The sequence below is a fragment of the Mauremys reevesii genome, linkage group 4 (genome assembly GCF_016161935.1).
Source record: "Mauremys reevesii isolate NIE-2019 linkage group 4, ASM1616193v1, whole genome shotgun sequence".
Lineage (NCBI taxonomy): Eukaryota > Metazoa > Chordata > Testudines > Geoemydidae > Mauremys > Mauremys reevesii.
In genome coordinates, this window is record NC_052626.1 from 60,689,875 (window position 1) to 60,709,992 (window position 20,118).

A 20,118-nucleotide genomic window follows, 5' to 3' on the forward strand; every position below is an offset into this window, starting at 1 on the left:
CCACTGTAGGTGCGCTTGTGTCTTGCCCAGCTGATCATAGAAAGATCCTGCTCTGAGGAGGTACAGGGTGTATTACTACACAGTAGAAAATCGGCTACACATTGTACTTTACCTTGTTTTAAGTTTGGTGTAATTCCAGACAAATTTCCCTGACATTGGCTACTCTCCCAGTGGTCTTAGATGATATACTGACTCTCAAGAAATCAGGATTATCTCTTAGTTCACTCAAAGTTCACTTAGCTGCCATAGCAGCTTTCCATCAACAAATAGAGGGATACTCAGTGCTCTCACACCCAACCACAGATCAATTCCTCAAGGGTACAGTAAACCTTTTTTCCCCAACCCAGACATCCTACCCCAACATGGGACCTAAACTTAGTACTAAAGAGCTTGACTAGGCAGTCTTTTGAACCCATGGCTACTTTTGCTTACATACCAGTCTATGAAGACTGCCTTCCTGTTGGCGATCACCTCGGTGAGAAGAATAGAGGAAATAGCGGCACTGATGGCACACACACCTTATACAATATTTTTTCAGGACAAGCTTACTCTTAGGCTACACCTGAGTTCATCCCCAAGGTGACCTCATCTTTTCACATAAACCAGCTCATTCACCTCCTGACCTTTTACCCTAAGCCTCACCATGATAATAGGGAGGCTATATTGCACACAGTAGACATTAGAAGAGCCCTGGCCTTTTACCTGGACAGGCTGAAGGCCTTTAGGAGATCTCCTAAGCTTTTCCTTTCCATTGCACAAAGATTTAAAGGCGCAGCTATATCGTCCTAGAGACTCTCCAAATGGAACTTGACTGTATCAAACACTCCTATCAGGTTCATGTAGTACCTACATCCAGAATCCACGCACAATCCACGAGATCGGGTTTCTCCTCTGTCGCCTTCCTCAGGCATGTCCCTATCTCTGAAATCTGCAGGGCAGCAATCTCTGCGTCTGAGCATACTTTTGCAAAACACTATGCGATTACCAGGTGCTGTGCTTCTGATGCTGTCTTTGCTTCCGCAGCATTGTCATTCATAACAGACTAGATGCTGAAGCCCCAGCCTCCCATTAGGGATACTGCACGGGAGTCACGTGGCGTGGAGGACCCATAGAGACACTACTCAAAGAAGAGGAGGAAGTTACTTGCTTTGTGCAGTAATGATGATTCTTTGAGATGTGTGTCCCTGTGGATGCTCCTAGTCGTTGCATTTCTGGGTGGAGACCCATGTCTCTTCCCCTTGTGATCAGGGTATTTGCAGGCTGCACAGTTCCCTGCTTGCCGTGTTTATTTGCTAGCCAAGACAGTCTGCTGAAACAGACGTGTTTTGCTCTCTCTTCAGAGATGGATAAAGAGTATAATTGCTATTAATATGTTACCACGCAGTGCTTTCTAAGCAACCCTACTTTATACTTAAGGTATACACATTACAGAGAAAATCTCCATGCACACTAATAAGCTTACCAGGAACCCCAGTCCTAACATGGATTCTGGCAGGATAAATCCTTTAACCACCCACTCTAGGAGAGTCCTTGTGTTTAACAGTTCACCACAGCTCCAGCTCAGAACAAGCACCCAGTCCTATGAGGCCTTAATAGACCAAGTTCTTCCACCCCTCCCCAAAGGATTGGGACCTTCCATGGATCAGCGGTCCTGTCCATTGGCTGGATCAGAAAGACTGCCCTGAGTCCATCTAAACCCAGGTTATTTATCAGAAAGTATTTTCTTTGTCTGTTGGTCACTTTAGAATCCAGTTTGAACTAGAATATGTATCTCTTGGGGGGGGGGGGGGAGTAGAGGGGGGGAAGGAGAGGGATGGCCTGGCTTCAAAGGCTGCTGATGGACGAAGTTCATTTAGCATCCTCCCTGCTGCTAGAGAAGATGCATACAATGCCACAACAACACAGTTGCATTTTTAATACAGTTTACCCCAAGAGTATTAACCCTATTTCAGTGAGGTTTAACTTTATTGAATTAAATTTATCTTAATTCTATTAGGCTTGTTCACAACATCACAGGATATTGTCAGTCTGTCTCAGTAATTTCCCAAGGTAGAGTCACTTAAATAGCTCAGGGCAGGGAGAAACCAACACACATTGACCAAATGCCACCTCCCCTCTTAATAAGGTTACAGGACAGGAATCATTATAACAAACAGTTCACCAGAGCCTTTCTTCAGAGCTCCCAAACAAGTCCACAAACCCAAGTCTGAGAATCAGGTTAGACTTTTTTTCTGGTACCTGAGAGAAACCACCACCCACTGCAGTCTACCTGGCTTTTCCTCCCCTCAGCTTCTTGTGTATACTTTACTCGGCTATCTGGCAGTATGCTTCTTCTCTCCCCCCTCTCCCCCCAATACAGTCTTTCATATGCAGAATGGAACAGAACTGACCCACCAAAGTGTGTGCAGGAATTTTGGGATGGAGGTAGACATGTAGTGAACAAAATGAGAGTAGCCTAAATTGTCACTCAACTGGCTAGAGTGCATTGAACCTTTTGTCTTCCTTTGTAGACCCAAGTCATTGCCCTGTATCCAGCAGATGGGCACGTTAGTTCCTGGTAACTTTTTTTCTTTGTTATAGGCATGGCAATGACCAACGTGTGTTTCGTCTGGAGTTTGTCTCAAATCAGGAATTTACTGAAAGTGAGTTCATGAAGTGGAAGGAAGCGGTGAGTTTGCCCAAATTTTTCCTCTTTGCAGCAGCTCTCTGCCAGAGATACTCTGAGTGGAGAATGATCTTGACTCCTTCTGTTTTTGTATCTAGATGTTCTCTGCTGGAATGCAGTTGCCTACACTAGATGAGATAAACAAGAAGGAAGTGTCCATCAAAGAAGCCCTCAACTACAAATTTAATGACCAAGACATTGAGGAGGTAAATGAATTGACTGTACTTTGAGATGTGGCCCTGTAAGTAGTGTCTCCTAGAATGACACTAGGGCAGTGCTCAAAAGGAGCAGGAATTCACAAGAGCAGAGCTCTGGCACTTGTGAAGTCAGACGTGCTTGGTTTCACTGTGGTGGGGCCAGGGCCGGCTCTAGTTTTTTTGCCGCCCCAAGCCAAAAAACAAAAACCCAAACTAGGATGAAGACGGACTGCCGAAGCAAAAAATGCCGTCCCTGGAATTGTGCCGCCCCAAGCATGTGCTTGGTTTGCTGGTACCTAAAGCCGGCCCTGAGTGGGGCTGAATGGGAAAGGTACAAGTAACAAAATTAAGTGGAATAAATGACAGAGATGGAAAGAATAGTTTGGGGTCTAAATAGGCCTGATTTTTAATACCCACTCCTATTTTATTATATTCTCTCTGTGTTCTGTGCCCAATCTCAGGCTTGTTCTGCAGCCTTGCAAAGAGTTCCTTTGCTTTGTTACTCTTCTGAGCTGAGTAAAATAGTACAGAGTCCTAAGTAGTTATTGGCATCACGTTAAAGTTGGCTATTATCAATTCTTCAGCTCTTTACTAGCTCAGTATTTACTAAGTGTAATTTGGTGTCATTAGTCTGTTATAGGCCATATATACAGTGAAAGTTGTAACTTGTTAATTTGTGTTTTGGTAGCGTAATGAATGCAAAGGTCAGATACAGCTGAAAAAAAAAAGTTCTGTAGAAGTAAATATTGTCTTATGTTTAATGGGACCGGTTGGCCTGTCATTTGTAGCTCCTCCAGGTATTATAAAATGAATATATTGTTATAACTTCTCTCTTCTGTTCTGCTTCATGTGAAAGATTGTGAAAGAGAAAGAAAGGTTCCGAAAAGCCCCTCCCAACTATGCCATGAAGAAAACTCAGCTACTAAAGGAGAAGGTAAGAGATGATACTCACCTACTTAGTGCAAAGCTCTCTTGATTGAAGAATCCAAGCTTATTTGGATGCTAATTATAACCAAAGCACAACGTACTCTGCAGCAACTTGACTTAAGTTCTACAGCAAATAGAACGCAGAGAACTGCTGGGTTCCAGAACATCTGGAGCCCAGTCAGAATCATTAAATTCCTCCTCCATTGGAGGGCACTTGCCACCTGCTGATGAGGCACAACAGCCAGCAGCGGTCTCAGCTGTCCTTTCTTGTTCTCAGGGTGAGACGCTCCTAGTTGGTGGCTGTAGAAGTTCACTTTCTTTCCTCGTTATTGCTACTATATACTCTTCGGAGAATTTGAAAATTGCTTGCCTATATTGGTTTTTTACAGCTTGCTGTTCAAATTCCTATTGAAAGAAGTAGATGGCTGAACCATTTACTGGCTGTTGTGGTTTCTTTCCATGTCAACATCTCATGTGAAGAGACTTGAATATTCAGAGCCTTGAGTGGCTTACTTGGTCATGTGCATAGCACAGGCCTAAAAGTCAAACAGTTTAAAATACCTTTTGAAGAATAAAAATTGCCGTAGCTTCTCACACCAAGGAAAAATCTACACTTGGTTTTCTCATTAAGTTGATACACTTCTACCTCGATATAACGCTGTCTTCGGAAGCCAAAAAATCTTACAGCGTTATAGGTGCAACTGTGTTATACTGAACTTGTTTTGATCCACCGGAGTGCACAGCCCCCTGGAGCACTGCTTTACTGTGTTATATCTGAATTCGTGTTATATCGGGTCACGTTATATCAAGGTGTAGAGGTGTACTAGAAAATACAAACCCAAGAAAACAAGGGATTTAGCATCCTGTTAACTTTGCTATTGCACATTTTGGACTGGTTTAACTTTATAGATAAGCCATCATTTACTGAAATTCACTTATGTGGAGTTGTGGGGTATGTGATGGTGTATGTTCAGTTTTAGTGAGACAAGGTGGGAGAGGTAATATTTTTTATAGGACCAACTTCTGTTGGTGAGAGAGAAGCTTTTGAGTTTTGACTATCTGAAAGAATGTCTGATCACTGCCACCAGGTGGCACGCTAGACAAAGGTTGTATTGTATATCTCATTGAATGAGGAGGCTGATTTAAACTCCCATTGCATTAACTAAACTAAAATTCACAATTGCAATAATAATCAGTCTTTTCCTGTATGGGGCAGGGGAAAGATGAGTTTTAATCAAATTATAGCGGTCTTCTGTATAGGAACGAAAAATGAGATCCTCTTATTCTAGTGGTAGAAGTAAGAACGCCACTGAAGTAAAACAGGCTAGATGACTCTAGGTCTATCCCTAATATCTATGACTGGCCCTGTGGTGGAGAATTATGCCTAACAAATTACTGGTTGGTTGAAGGCTATGGCAGAGGACTTGGGGGACCAGGACAAGGCAAAACAGATTCAAGATCAGCTTAATGAACTGGAAGAAAGAGCAGAGGCCCTGGACCGCCAGCGGACAAAAAACATTTCTGCAATCAGGTAGGTACCTGAAGTTGGCATTGTCCCTTCAAAGCACATCAATAAAAAGGCAACAGAAGAGAGAAACCAATTAAAAAAAAATTTAATGCTACTTGCAAGTTCTGGCACTTCTTTCCCGTACATGTACTTATGACCTGAATACCGTGGTTGCTAATTATGCTACTTATCCTCTTGCGGTTTCTGATCATATGCACCAGAATCCACTTCCTGCTGTCAAAAATGAAATCTTTCTTCCCAACCATCTCAAATAAAGAGTTGTGTGCCAGAAAATGATTGCCAGTGAGAGCAATCATTTAAATAAAATGACTATTAAAAAAATGAGCATAAAGGAAAAAATTAGGCCAAGGCACAAAATGAGATTAAACTAGCCAGGCACATAAAGGATTACTTAGCCCTGGTAAGGCCTCAATTGGAGTACTTTGTCCAGTTCTGGGCACCACACTTTAGGAAAGATGTGGACAAATTGGAGAAAATACAGAGGAGAGCAACAAAAATGATGAAATGTCTGATAAACATGACCTATGAGGAAAGATTGAAAACACTGGATTTGTTTAATCTGGAGAAGAGAAGATTGTTTTCTCCCCCTCTCAGTCTTCAAGTACATAAAAGGTTGTTATAAAGAGGAGGGGATTGTTCTCCATATCTACCGAAGACAGGACAAGAAGCAATGGGCTTAAATTGCAGCAAATGAGCTTTAGGTTAGACATTAGGAAAAACTTCCTAACTGCAAGGGTAGTTAAGCACCGGAACAAATTATCTACGGAGGCTGTGGAATCTCCTTTGGAGGTTTTAAAGAACAGGTTAGACAAATACCTGTCAGGGATGGTCTTCTAGATCAGGAGTTCTCAAGCTTTTTTTCTGAGGCCCCCGCAACATGCTATAAAAACTCTATGGCCCACTTGTGCCACAATGACACTTTTTCAGCATATAAAAGCCAGGGCCACCATTAGAGGGTAGCAAGCAAGGCAATTTACTGGGGCCCCACACCACAGGGGGCACCACAAAGCTAAGTTGCTCAGGCTTCAGATTCAGCCCCTGGTGGTGGGGCTTGGGGGCCCCGGTTGTAGTCCCATGCGGCAGGGCTTTGGGTTTCTGGCCTGGGCTGTAGCAAGTCTGATGCCAGACATGCTTGGCAGACCCCCTGAAACCTGCTTGCGGCACCTCAGGGGGCCTCGGGCCCCTGGTTGAGAACCGCTGTTCTAGATAATACATAGCTCTGCCTCAGTGACGGGGACTTGACTAGATGTCCTATTAAGGTCCATTCCAGTCTTGGGTTTCTATGATTTCCTGCTTTTGGGTAGCGTGCATTAAGTAACACTGTTGTTGTACTCTGTCTCCTCTCCCCTCCTCTCTGCCCCGCTTCTTTTTTGTAGTTACATCAACCAGAGGAATCGAGAATGGAACATTGTGGAGTCGGAGAAGGCTCTAGTGGTAAGAAATGCTGAAGCAATACTTGGGCTACCAGAAAAAAGAATTTGTAAGGGAGTGGCGGGTAGCTGATTACATGGTGAGGTTTACCACATTTTATTTTATCCTACAAGATGTTCTTTCAAAACAAAACAAAACTCAGAAAGTGGTATTATAAAGAAATTACTTGCCCCTCCCATGACCAGCCCCATTCTCAGCTGATTTCCATGGTGGTTGTAATATTGGCATACCAGGCATTGCATGAGTAAGAAATCAGACTTAAGGAGGTATAGTAATGGAGGGAAATACTGCTCTGCCCTGTAGTGCTTTTCATTCAAGGGACTTTAAAGTATTTTAACAAACACTAATTAAGTCTCACAACATCCGTGAGAGGTATGCAAGTAGTCTCTCCACTTTGTCTTTCAGGGAGTAGAGTGATTGGAGTGTAAAATTTATGGCTATGACCTAGTAGAGGTTATTGGTGGTGCTTACTGTCCTTCTAACCTTGATGCTGCAGATGGCCATGGTGTCTGTGTGGGGGTTGACAAAGGCAAGACAGATGAAAGTAGTGAGCTATGTAAAACTGTTCATTGCTTCTTCTGCAGGCTGAAAGTCACAATATGAAAAACCAGCAAATGGACCCTTTTACTAGGCGGCAGTGCAAGCCCACGATAGTGTCCAATGTAAGTATAACACTGAGTCCAAGGCAAGTGGAGGATGGTAGGGAGCAGTGCAGCCTGTCCATGTGTGGAACAGAAAGGAAAAGAATAAATATACTTAGTGGCACAGTTAGGAAGGGCTATTGGGAACAGTTGTCCAGATACAATGGTGATACATACTCAGGCCAGGATCTGTACACCCACCACAAGGAAAAAGTGTTACAGCCCATTATTCTTGGTGAAGTGTATTGGAGATGTAGTGATCCAGGCATGGGCATGGAGGAGCGGGGAGATGATGGTGCTTTGGAACTCACTAGTAAATTCTTATAGGACAGCTCTGGGACAACAACCTGCTCTGTGCTGGTATAGCTGCAAAGTCTCACTGTGGAACATAATATGTTTTAACGCTTAAAATATTCAGTTGAGTGCATAGTTTCCTAAAACATCCGAGGGGAAAGAGAGGGACTGTGGACTGGAAAGCAGTGACTCTGAATAGGATTTAGGGGTCATAGTGAATAAGCAGCTCAACGTGGTGCAATGCTGTGGCAAAAAAGGGCTATGTGATCCTTGTGTAAATGGGAGTAGGTGTAGGGAGGGTTTTTTTACCTCTGTATAGCACATTGGAATACTGCATACAGTTTAGGAGTCCACAGTTTCAAAAGGATGTTGAAAAGTTGGCGAGGGTGCAGAGAAGAGTCACACAAATTACTGGAGGACTGGAGAAGATACCTTACAGGAAGAGACTTAAACTTATCAAAAAAAGATTGAGGTGACTTGATTACAGTGGACAAGTACCTTTTATGGGGAGAAAATACCCCATACTAAAGGGCTCTTTAATGTAGGGAAGAAAGGCATAACAAGATCCAATAGCTGGAAGCTGAAGCCAGAAAAATTCAAGTTAGAAATTAGGCACAGGGTTTTGGGGTTTTTTTAGCAGTAAGAGTCATTAATCATTGGAACAAACCACCAAGGGAAGCAGTGGATTCTCCCTCTCCTGATGTCTTCAAATCAAGACTGGTTGCTTTCCTGGAAGTTATACTTTCACCAAGCACAAATTATTGGGCTCAATACAGGGTAACTGATTTTTTTTAATATATGCGCGCGCACACACACACACATATATGTGTGTGTGTGTATAGGAAGTCAGACGAAATGATCTAATGGCCCATTCGGGCCGTAAGCTCTTTGAATCTGAGCATTTTGAGTTTTAATGTCAGGGCAGATCTCGCATGGGTATCACCAAGGAAATACAGTTGCTCACTGTCTCTCTTGCTCATAGTCCAGGGATCCTGCTGTCCAAGCTGCCATCCTCGCCCAACTAAATGCAAAATATGGATCTGGTGCTTTACCGGATGCTCCAAAGGACATGGGCAAGGCAAGTACTGCATCCCTCCTCTGCTGTGTTCCTCCACCTTTTTATTTAGAATCCTGCAGTTTAATTTTAAGGTACCATTACTATTTATTTGTATTATCATAGTGCCTTGGAGTCATGGCTATAGAGAAGTGTTGTATTAATTGAGATGGGATGAATGGGCCCAAAGAATTAGAGGTGTTAACATGACCCTGTTACTGTCCAGTATTAAACAGTGTTACACAAGGTTCGGGGTACAGAGACCTCAGCCTGCTTAGTACCATGGCGCAAACACCATTAAATGTCTTTAACCTTTTATTACAAATACAGAAGGGGGGGGAGAGGGGGAGAAAGCATTTGAAATGTAAACTATTAATTAAGGTTTTAATATTAACTTTCCTTGTACCCTTTTGCCGGAGAGCATTTTCAAAAAGAAACCTCTGCACACCCTCTAATTGGCAGGGTATTACATGACATAAAGGTGGAAATAGCTGTCCTTTTGGAGGAAAGAAAAGAAGTTAGTTGAGCTGCTTTTATTTATCTTTTGGTTATAGCAGTGTGTATTTCACAACAGTCTTAGCCAGCTAAGCCAGGCTTTTATTAGACAGAAGGAAAAAGGAGAGGGATAGAAAAGAGAAGAAAATGAAGTGGGGGAGGGAAAGGACACACAAGGGGACAGGGAAGACTGTCTTGTACCCCAGGTGGTGTTGAGGAGTCAGGTGGAGATGGCAATGTCATTTGGGTCCCTTTTGCACACACACCCCCCAGTCTGGTTAGGACATATTTTCAGGATTAGGATGATGAAGACCTAATGGTTTCACGGTAGATTGCAAGGTCTGAGAGATGGTGAGAATGACAGCCCCGATGGTGAAGCTCGCTCTTTCCTGTTCGCCAGTCTTTTAGCCAGCGTCCATATTCGTCCTTCAATTGTTTTCCCCCAAAGTCTTTTAAAGACCCCCAAAAGGGAGTGGTGGGGCAATACCCCATCCCCTCATTATTTTGTTCACCGATTAGGCCTAATTTTCTACGTACCCATTTTGGTTAATTGACTTCCAGTTCCCTACTTCTCTTGTTTACCTGGCATGATCTTAACACTGGCCTTGAGTTATATCAGCAGGCCTTTTAAGTTGGACTAATTCAGTCTGTCTCCATTTTGGAACTCCTTTTTATCTGTGGTGTTCTAGGTTATTGTGTCATTTTGTGAATTTTCACTCACTTTTTACAATTAAGCTAATAATTAGGATAAATGTGTAGCCTCTCTTACAACAGAAGGACCAGACTGAACATGTTGGTAGCTAATAAAACTTTCTCATCTCTGGCTTTGACTCTTTGTCAGATTTGTGCTGCTGCTACTGCTGAAACTTTGTTTAAATTTCAGGGTCAGGGGAAGGACAAAGACGTGAATTCGAAATCAGCTAGTGACCTCTCAGAGGACCTGTTCAAAGTGCATGACTTTGATGTGAAGATTGATCTCCAGGTTCCCAGCTCAGGTGGGTGTGTCTTATGTATGTGCAGGGAGGTGATTTTCCAGTTTTGCTAGATTACAGAAGTATATGGACCAGGGCTGCCAGTTTTAGTTGGGAGTCAACTGCTGTCTGGATCAGCAGTGGACTTGGGAATGGAACTTGCGGGCTTTGTACTGTAGTTCTGGCAAATACCTATTAAGAGAAGGTGCTGTACCACAGGAACATCTGTGACTTTGCTTTGAGGTGCATGTTGCTAGTAAAACTCTTGGGGCACCAGGACAGTAGCCTACTGAGGTAAGGAGATAAGATGTTAATTGTAGCAGTGAACTTGTAGCTACCTCTCTACATAGCCTTTTTGATGGTGGGGTTTGTTTATCCAGTGCCAGCAATGGGCTTGAGACACATAGGAAGACAAGGCCCCTGTCCCAAAGAGCATGCAGTCTAAACAGACAACTTGATAAATGTAGGGAGTGGGTGGGAGTGTAACATAGTGTGAATAATGAAGATTAACTTGCATCAGGTTGCTTGGAGTACTAGAGCTAGCAGGCCTCTCTGAAGAGGACCATGGGGCTGATCCAATATGGAAGTTCCTATGTTCCCAAGTAGTAGTTTCAGGAGGGAAATGAAGGAGAACATTAAGTTGTGGCAGAACAGGCTAAGAAGGGTCTTGTAGGCATAAGAGTCAGTCTGGAAGCAGTCGGAAAGACAAGAGTTCAAGGACACACAAGGGAGTGAAGGGCTTTGGAGGAATGAAGTGAGCAAGGGAGGCAAATCCAAAGCGAAGAGCGAAAAGATGGACAGCGCAGTGTATGCCATGGCAGGGAGCTTAAATCTAATGTAAGAGTGGGTGACGAGTTGGGATTTTGCAAAATTTGGCTTTTACTACTGAGAGAGAACCAGTATCAGGATCTGAGTGTGACTGTATGTGCTCAGAGCAGATAGATTCTTTGTGAAGTTGCATCTTAACATTAGTGTGTTGGATGGGTTGAAGGAGAATGAGATGGGAGTCAGGGAGGCTGCACTACTCAGCGTGACAAAACCTGGCTTGGATAAAGCTTTTTATTACGCAAGTAAAGAAATGTTGCATAGAAAACTTGGCTGTTTCACCCCCCTGTGAGTTCTGTCCTGTGTCTCTGCTATGCTCATGTAACAAATATCCTTCGTTGTCAGAACACTTCAATGCAGCATGTGAGACAGCAACATTGGTAACTTCAGAGTAGTTTCTTCCGGAGATGGAAACATTGGTGGCAGAGAGCAGGTTTAAGAGGTGCAAAGTCAAAAGTGAACATGCTTGTCACATAATTGGAAATGCCCTTAGTTCAATGTACTATTAATTTATGTTTAGCAGAGAAGCTAAACATACTTCCAAGGTGAAGTTGTCACAAAGAAGCTTGGTTTATTTTGTGGCAGGGAAGGCTGAAATCTCTTCTCTCCTACCGTTACCACCAAGCAAAAGAACTTCCACTTCCATGTCTTCTAGCACTGACTTTCTGTTATTTCCCCACAGAGTCTAAGACGCTTGCCATCACCTCCAAAGCTCCACCAGCAAAAGATGGTGCCCCTCGGCGATCACTGAACCTGGAAGACTACAAGAAAAGGCGGGGGCTTATTTGAGCATACCCACTCCGCTGCTTCCAATCCTGCATGCTCCACGATGATGTCCCAACTTCTCTTCTTCCTCCCTTTTCAGTTTCCCTTCTGGGTTGGAGCAGCAATGGAGCTGGGAAGAGACTCTTTAAAACTGCCAGTCATCTGTAACATAAACCATTTGACTATTTACTGTATAGACCTCCCTTCTTGCCCTTTCACAAATGTGGATCTGTGCTATTTGGGGTTCTCCCACTTCTTTTAGTTTGATTTTATTATTTTTTTTTATTGTTGATGCAGCTCGTTGGTCTACTCTAAGTGTTCAGTATTAGCCTCAAGTTGGGATTTCTATAGGAATCTCTTTGGTGGTGGCAGCATCGGCACTCAGTGATCTCTCCTTACATACCACCACCAGGCATGGCGAGTAAACATTGGCACAAGACCTTTGTGGCTTGAAGGTCATCTGCACTTTCTTCCTCCTCTTCTTCCTCCTCCTAGCTTTGGAGAAGGGAAACTTCAAAAACTGGCTTAGGTTCAAAGTGTAAATTTTTGGGGGGAGGGTGTTACGTGACTTTTTTTCAGGTGTTTTTTATCATTTTTTATGCTGCAGTACTATTTGTATCAGTCTGTCACATTTCTTTACGGCTGTTTTGAATTTCTACCAGCTGTATTTGAGCATCTGAAATTGAAAGAAAGAAAAACTCATTAAATGTGATTCTTAATAAACAGGCCTGGCTGATATAGCTGTGTACCTTCACGTTCCCCTTTTTACTCACACATACTTGTTGAGAGTCCCACAAACAACTCTTGTATGAGACTCGTCCTCTGTAGATTTGTAGTGTATCTTGAGTCTCTTGCTGTAACTGAATGAAGTAGATCCTTCTGGGATGCCCCTGGGCACTCATTAGGCAGGCTCCTATATTTCTTCTACAAATCCAACTAATTGTTCAGCGTCCTATCTTTCTCATGTCACTTTGTCTTTACTGGGCTTCAACCTGTTCGTGGTTTTTGGTTTTTTTGCTTTGTGAGCAATTCTAAACTTGGCTTTAAAAAAAAAATCAGTTTATATTGTGTGGAAGGGGAAGGATAAGGTAGAAACTGTACTGAAAATGTATGAGGGCAGTTGCTGATGCATATTTTCTATATATAACTGGTACAGGTGCAGTAAAACACTAGCACAAGGATTGTATGGCTTTATGGAATGTTTGACTAGAAACAAGATGACTGCTTGATAATCACTCAGGTGTAAAAATCCAGTGTAAATATAAGTGGCATTTAACAAAGAGCTTTTCAAAACAAATGCAACTGAATATACTGAACTAAGAACTAAATTAAAAAAAGCATTAGAGGTCTGACAATTCAGAGGCCCTGATTGAGTTAAGCACCAAAGCATGAGCTTAAGTGCTGAACAAATAAGGATGCTCTTCTAAATTGAGGCTTGAAGGAAAGGAAGATCCTGACACTTCCTGGTGGAGTGTTGTAGCATTATTTTTCTAAGAGCCTATATAGTGGTGATATCTAAACCTGAATCTGACTCTTGGTGACTTGCTTGTTGGATCCTTAATGAAACTTTAATCTAGCTCTTATTTTAATTTCCTTTTGTTAATTTTTTAACAGTAGTTTTAAAGAAATGTCATGTAATTGTGTGAAAATTGATATAATGAACTGTGTATAAAAAAAAATTCCACCTCTGAAGCAGCTCGTATTTGCTGTGTAAACAAGTTGTGTACTTTTTAATAGCTTATTTACTAGATAGTCCATAGCTTTGGAACTCCTTTATGGACTATTGTGTAAATATGTAATCAGAGACTTTTTCCTTGATTGTCTGTAGCAACTTCTCTGGAGCTGTTGTGGGCTCTCATCTACATATGTCCTTTTGACATTTTTTTTTTAAAAAGTGGATTTATGGAATCTGCCATTATCGCTTCATAGGAGACATCATGATCCACTGGATAGATATGCATTTGGTATCATTTTGGTTTTGCAGCAACTACAATGAAGTTACAGATATGTAATAAAAAAACTTTATTTGCAGTAGACAGTTTCCCAGCTATCAAAATTTCTGAAGATTTACTAAAGAATAACTGCAAAATTGTGCAAGGCAAAACTTGAATTGCCTACAACAATTACTAAAAACTATTTTGGGTTACAATGACAACTTTTTACTCCTAAATTCTTTTTACATGCTTTTCATCCCAGAATAAACGTCTACAACTGAGTTACAAACTAAGAAACAGGCTTTATAATAAACACCGTGATGAGACCTTCATAGTGTTGTAAATAGTACATCTGCTTTGTTTTCCCACATTAATTAATTAATGGAGTTTATCAAATTAAAAAGACAGGTGCACACAGTGAATTTAGTGTGCAGAACTTGTAAAGTGGTTATGTCCTGAGCATCCCCAGTTATCAGCTACCACTTGCCACCTTCTGGAAGCCTCAGTGGTTTCTGCGGAAATACTGTCGAACAGAGGCAATAGCCAAGGAGTTACTGTATGCAAACCACTCTCTGTGTTGCATCAAGGGACTCCATTTCTTGACTAGTTACAGAACTAATTGTGTATGAAGATGTAATCATATTTTTGCTTTTTTAAGTGCATGTAAAGGTGAGTGACACCTCCCGCTCATTGGGAAGGGATGGGTTTATTTGTTTTTGTTTCATTGGTGTCCTAGCTGAGTTCATTACAAATGTACAGACTTCTATAAATAAACTTGGTTGGTTGGTTTAATAAGATTGATCATGTTTAATCCCTGATATGAGACACTCCGATCTCCACATGCTTGGAACCTGTGTTCTTTCCCATGTTCCTATGCATTTTTGTCCATAACATGACTTGAAATGATTAAAAAACACCACCATTATAAAAAAAACTTAATAACAGCAGCACTTTTCAATAATGGGAAAATGGACAATTGTTTTCTGAGCAGCTCTCTACTTCTGAAGAAAATCAAGTGTGGGCTCCATGATGCTGTTGAGTGAAATAGAGCCACTGGGAAGGATAGTTCACTATGATTTATGCCTTTCTATTGTCCCTTACTGCAGACCCAAACTTACCTCTGTTCATTCCACAGAAACCTGAGCTGCTCTTCTCCCATCTCATTATTTGTCAGAAATGCTGAAACATGAAACTGAGATCAGAGAAGCTATTTAAAGAAATGGATCCCACATCACTTAAACTTCCTTCAGTTTTATCTGGCTTGTCTCCTGGCTTGCCCTGCATACACACAGGCCCTTGTCTGAAGAGAGCTGTCATGAAACTAGGTGGCTTATATGGTGGACACTATTGTTTTGGTAGCATGTTTTTTTTCTGACATTTTCTAAATTGGTCTAGAGACTTCTCATCAAGGAATCTTTTCTGAAGAAAGCAAATCTGCAGAAACTGACCTCATCTCACTAAATCCATTGGGAAAATTCAGTGTGTCTGGATCATCTGCTAAGTGTGCTATTTATAATAGTTTGTCTTGTCACTTTTAGGTAGGTATATACCTATTGGTCACTGTTGAACACTTTAAAATACATCTGTGCTTTTGTCTTCCTGCTTAATTTTAACTAAATGCACTTTTAAAATGCTAAGTGTATTCTTGCAGGGTCACAGGACTTCTGGAAGTTTTCATCAAGGCAATATTTGGGTGGGGGGAGTAGATAATTTTTTTTCTTAAGTAGGTAAAAATGGGGGGTGCTGGTTCCCTGAAGAAAGAACTGGCAATAGAGAAGACAAACTAAGTGTTCGATGAATAGCATAGGTAAAGTGGAAATAAGAGGGCTACAGTGAACAACAATGGATCACTGATCATACATGCCAAGAAATAGACCATACGTTTCCAAATACTTTCTCTTTCTAAGCCAGTCTCCCCAAGGTATGCAAATTCATATGTCCAGTCATCTATGTAAAAACAGGCCTTCCATCATGGATCTATTTCCAGTGGGGTCCCAGAGGCATTGACCGACACTATTTAATATTTTCATCCATGACCTGGAAGAAAACATAAAATCACTGATAAAGTTTGCAGATGACCCAAAAATTGGGGGATGTGGTAAATAATGAAGAGGACAGGTCACTGATTCAGAGTGACCTGGATTGCTTGGTAAATTGAGTGCAAACAACATATTTTAACACTAAATATAAATGCCTTCATCTAGGAACCAGTAACGTAGGCCTGGGGATGGGGGATGCTGTCCTGGGAAGCTGTGATCTGAAAGATTTTGGGGGTCTTGGTGGATAATCAGCTGAACACTAGCTCCCAGTGCGCCATCCAACATCTTGACAGATTAAAGAAGACGCAACAAAGTCCACAAGTGGTGTTTGGTATGGGAAAGAGCCCAATGCACAAGCGGCAAACCTTCCAGTCGCTACAGGTCCACTTGCCAGGTGGAGGTTGAAGCATATTCTGCTTCCTGGCTTGCCTGCAGGCCTCAGCCTGGGCTCTGTGATGGCACTCCACAGTGATTGCACCAGCCTTAATCTGATTTCTTCAAACAGTGATTGTGAGCAGGATTTTCCCAGTGGGAATGCTGAATTTCTTGAGACTTTGCTTGACCTTGTTGCAGTATTGGCACTTTGGCCTTCCTATGCGTTGCAGGCAGTTCTTAAGAGCGCAGCCTTGGGCCTGCGTTCCATGGGTCCCAACCAGCAAAGCCTGCAAACATCCAGCATAGTCTGCATAGACTGTAGGCTGATTCTCTCAAGGATCTCATCATTGGTGATCCATTGGTCCTAAGTAACTCCAAGGATTTTAATAAGACAGCGGAGGTGGAAACGGTTCAATCTTTGCTCCTGCTTGGAGTATGTAACCCAGTTTTCACAATCCTAAAAGAGGGTACAAAGGGATGCAAGCCTAATACATGGACACCTTTGTGTTCAGGATTAGCAACTTGTTGCTCCAAACGTGAGGTAAATTTGCCAAAAGTGACAGAAGCTTTGAGTCTAGCATCAAGTTCTTTATCAAGGTTAATTGAGCCGAGATAGCAGAAGAGACCCACGTTATCCAGAGCTTCATTGACATCGGTTTTAGGTGGAAAGGTGGTATCTTGTGACATTATTGATACTGATTACCATGCCAGACTTGGTGCATGCATCAGAGAACATATTCATCATGACCTGCAGTTCATCAGGTAAATTAGAGTCAAATATAGCACAGCATCATCTGTGGAAAAACAGATCCTGAATAATGAGCTGGGTGACATGCCTTCTGCTCTGGAACCATCTGATGTTAAACAAGCTGCTGTCCATCCTTGATTCAATTAGTATGCCAGAGTGATCATTTCTAAAGGCTTATTTAAGAAGAACAGAGAAGAAGATGCCAAAGCTGGTGGCTTTGATGCAGCCTTGCTTCATTCAGTATCAATACTAAACTGTTTCATTTTCCTACTGTATAGTTGTCCTCATTCACTCGTGGAACTCCTTGAATAGGGAGAGGATCTTTTGTGGACATCCAATTTTCAACAGAATCCTATAGATGCCGTTCCTGCTAACTATATTGAAGGCCTTTTGTAGGTCAATGAATGCTATGTAGAGAGATGCCTGTTCACAGCTTTTTTTTCTTGCAACAAGTGCAATGTGAAGGACATGTCAGTCATCGAGCGTCTAGCTCTGGACCCACTCGGGCTCTCGGTAGACTCTCTCAGCAAGGACTTAATCTTTTCAGCAAGACGCTTTTAAGCATCTTGCTGACCACACTGAGCAAATATCACTTGATAATTGTTGCAGTCTGCTCTGTCCCCTTTATTTTTATATAGAGTAATTATCTATCTTTGCATTTTTCAGAACCTGGGGTATGTGGCTTCCTTCCCAACAGTTCCTTCCCAACCAGTTAGCATCTGGTCCAGTTCCTGCATCGTAGGAAGATGGGGAATGGCAGCTAAGGCAATATCACAGATAATGGCATCCTTTTGAACATTACAAAGAACTCTATTCAGTCTGCTGGTCAAGTTGTTCTTGCCTGTAAGCCTTGGTAGCATCTCCCAGTGTGATGCTGTAGCCAAAAGAGCAAATGCGATCCTTGGATGCATAAATGGGAATCCCGAGTAGGAGTAAAGATGTTATTTGACTCTGTATTTGGCTCAGGTGTTACTGCTGTTGGAATACTGTGTCCAGTTCTGGTGCTCAAAATTCAAGGAAGTTGATAAATTGGGGAGGGTTCAGCGAAGAGCCCTGAGATTGATTGAAGGATTAGAAAACGTGCCTTATAGATAGATTCAAGGAAATCTATAACTATTTTAGTTTAATAAAGAGAAGGTTAAGGGATGATCAGTCTATTAGAACCTATACAGGAAACAGATTTAATACAGGGCTCTTCAGTCTAGCAGAGAAAAGTATAATGTGATCCAATGGCTGGAAGTTGAAGCTAGACAAATACAGAGTAGAAATAAGATGTAATTTTTTAAGTGAGAGTAATTAATCATTAGAACAATTTACCAAGGATACTGGTAGATTCTCCATCGCTGACAATTCTTAAATTGATAGGCTGTCCTGCTGGGCTCTCAACACTTGCGTCAAAGCTGTATCCTGGGAGGAGGTGCAGCATGGTGGATGGAAGCAGGGCCGGCTCCAGACCCCAGCGCGCCAAGCGCGTGCTTGGGGCGGCATTTTACCAGCAGGGTGGCAGCTGGCTCCGGCGGACCTTCCGCAGTCATGCCTGCGGGAGGTCCACCGGAGACGCGGGACCAGTGGACCTCCCGCAGGCATGACTGTGGAGGGTCCGGTGGTACCGTGGCTTCCGGGGACCTCCTGCAGGCATGACTGCGGTAGGTTCGCTGGTCCCGCGGCTCGGGTGGACCTCCCGCAGGCGTGCCTGCGGATGCTCCACCAGAGCCATGGGACCAGCAGACCCTCTGCAGGCACGTCTGCCAGAGGTCCCCCGGAGCCGCAGGACCGGCGACCGCCAGAGCACGCCCCGCGGCGCACTGCCCTGCTTGGGGTGGCAGGATTCCTAGAGCCGCCCCTGGATGGAAGACTACTGCGATAACGTCTGTGGAGCTGGTCTCTTTCATGTGGATTCAGACAAGTGCTTTTACACTTGTTGTAGGCTTCTCTGAGGACAGGTCTACATTAGAAGCTCTAAATTGGCGCAGGTGCACTGATGCAGCTGAGCTGCTTTAGCGCATCTGGTGAAGACACTCTATGCCGACGGGAGAGGCGGAAGCCATGTCGGCAGAAGAGAGTCTCTTGCTGATGTACATTTGGTGTGGACAGCACTTAGGTGGCTGTAACTTGGGTTGCTTGTTGGGGGGAGTATCTTTTTCACATCCCTGAGCGACGCAAGTTAGATAGGGCAGATCTACACTACAGCTTAAATCTGAGATGTAGGTACGTAAAGTCCCAATGATCCAGAATTGCCTTTGTGTCTTTAGCGCTACATAGTCTCACATCTGTAGAACTGGTAAAGATATCAGTAGCCTCGAATGCAAGATCTGCAAAGAAAATCTGGCCTCCAGGGGATTCCAGATGCCTAGAGACAGGAAGCACATCTCATGGTGATGACAGATGTCATTGTGATTGCTGCTGTGTCAGAGGCATTCAACATGGCTTGCAGGGAGATTCTCTGTCAGTTAGTCCTCTGTCATCAGGGTCTTCTACTCTCCCTGCTGTCCCTGTGGCAGATTATCCATGACAACAGCCTGCCCCAAAGGAGAAAAACATATTTTGAGAGCAAGGCTTGGCGACTTGCCACCATCCTTTGGAGACTGGTGGAGAAGTACACCTTGTAGCTGAAAGTCCAGTCTTTTTGTCTCTTTCTTGATGGGTTTTCTTAGCAGCCTCCTGCTCCTTAGCCTTCTCTTGGGCCATCAATCAGCTGTTGGAAGAAATACTCAAATTCCTTTGCAGGGACCTAATATTTTTCTGTCTGCTTTCTTTGAGATTGGTAGGATGGAGGTGGGAGTATGCCAGGTCACTTTAGCAGGCTTAAGAAGGCCCTTGTTTATGGGCATTGCTATTCTGCCCAATGTTGCAGCATGGATAATCACCAACAATTTATGTTGTTTGTTCTGAACAACATCAGGAGTAATGTCTAGAGTCTCAGCAGTCCTCTTGAGGAGATCATGAAAAAATCTTAAACTCATCCTGAGATGTTGAAGGTGGATTTATGGCCTCATCGAGAGGAGATGAGAAAGTGGCTTCTTGAGAAGTTGGTGGCTCCTGGACTAGGGAAGGTTGGTCATCCACACTGATGTACTGCTCCTGTACCTGCTAAGGTTGGGGAAGCAGAGCAGCTGGAGGAAGATGTAGCTGTCTCCTTGGAGAAGGGGATGTCAGTTAAGAAACTGTAGGAGTAGATCTTCTGACATGAGTTTTTACACTCCAGCGAGACCAATACTGCTCCATTTGG

At 42.9% G+C, this 20,118-nt stretch overlaps 1 protein-coding gene across 1 annotated transcript in view; it reads left to right on the top strand.

The window, feature by feature from the left end:
* RTF1 (RTF1 homolog, Paf1/RNA polymerase II complex component) overlaps nucleotides 1-14,519 on the top strand; it is a 40,462-nt gene extending 25,943 nt beyond the window's left edge. Inside the window, exons 10-18 of the mRNA XM_039536210.1 lie at nucleotides 2,581-2,668; nucleotides 2,764-2,871; nucleotides 3,719-3,796; nucleotides 5,199-5,320; nucleotides 6,694-6,751; nucleotides 7,333-7,410; nucleotides 8,666-8,761; nucleotides 10,116-10,227; nucleotides 11,711-14,519. Coding sequence (XP_039392144.1) covers nucleotides 2,581-2,668; nucleotides 2,764-2,871; nucleotides 3,719-3,796; nucleotides 5,199-5,320; nucleotides 6,694-6,751; nucleotides 7,333-7,410; nucleotides 8,666-8,761; nucleotides 10,116-10,227; nucleotides 11,711-11,817 — 847 coding nt within the window. The 3' untranslated portion in view covers nucleotides 11,818-14,519. The remainder of the gene's footprint in view (nucleotides 1-2,580; nucleotides 2,669-2,763; nucleotides 2,872-3,718; nucleotides 3,797-5,198; nucleotides 5,321-6,693; nucleotides 6,752-7,332; nucleotides 7,411-8,665; nucleotides 8,762-10,115; nucleotides 10,228-11,710) is intronic.
* The last annotated feature ends 5,599 nt before the right edge of the window (nucleotides 14,520-20,118 follow it).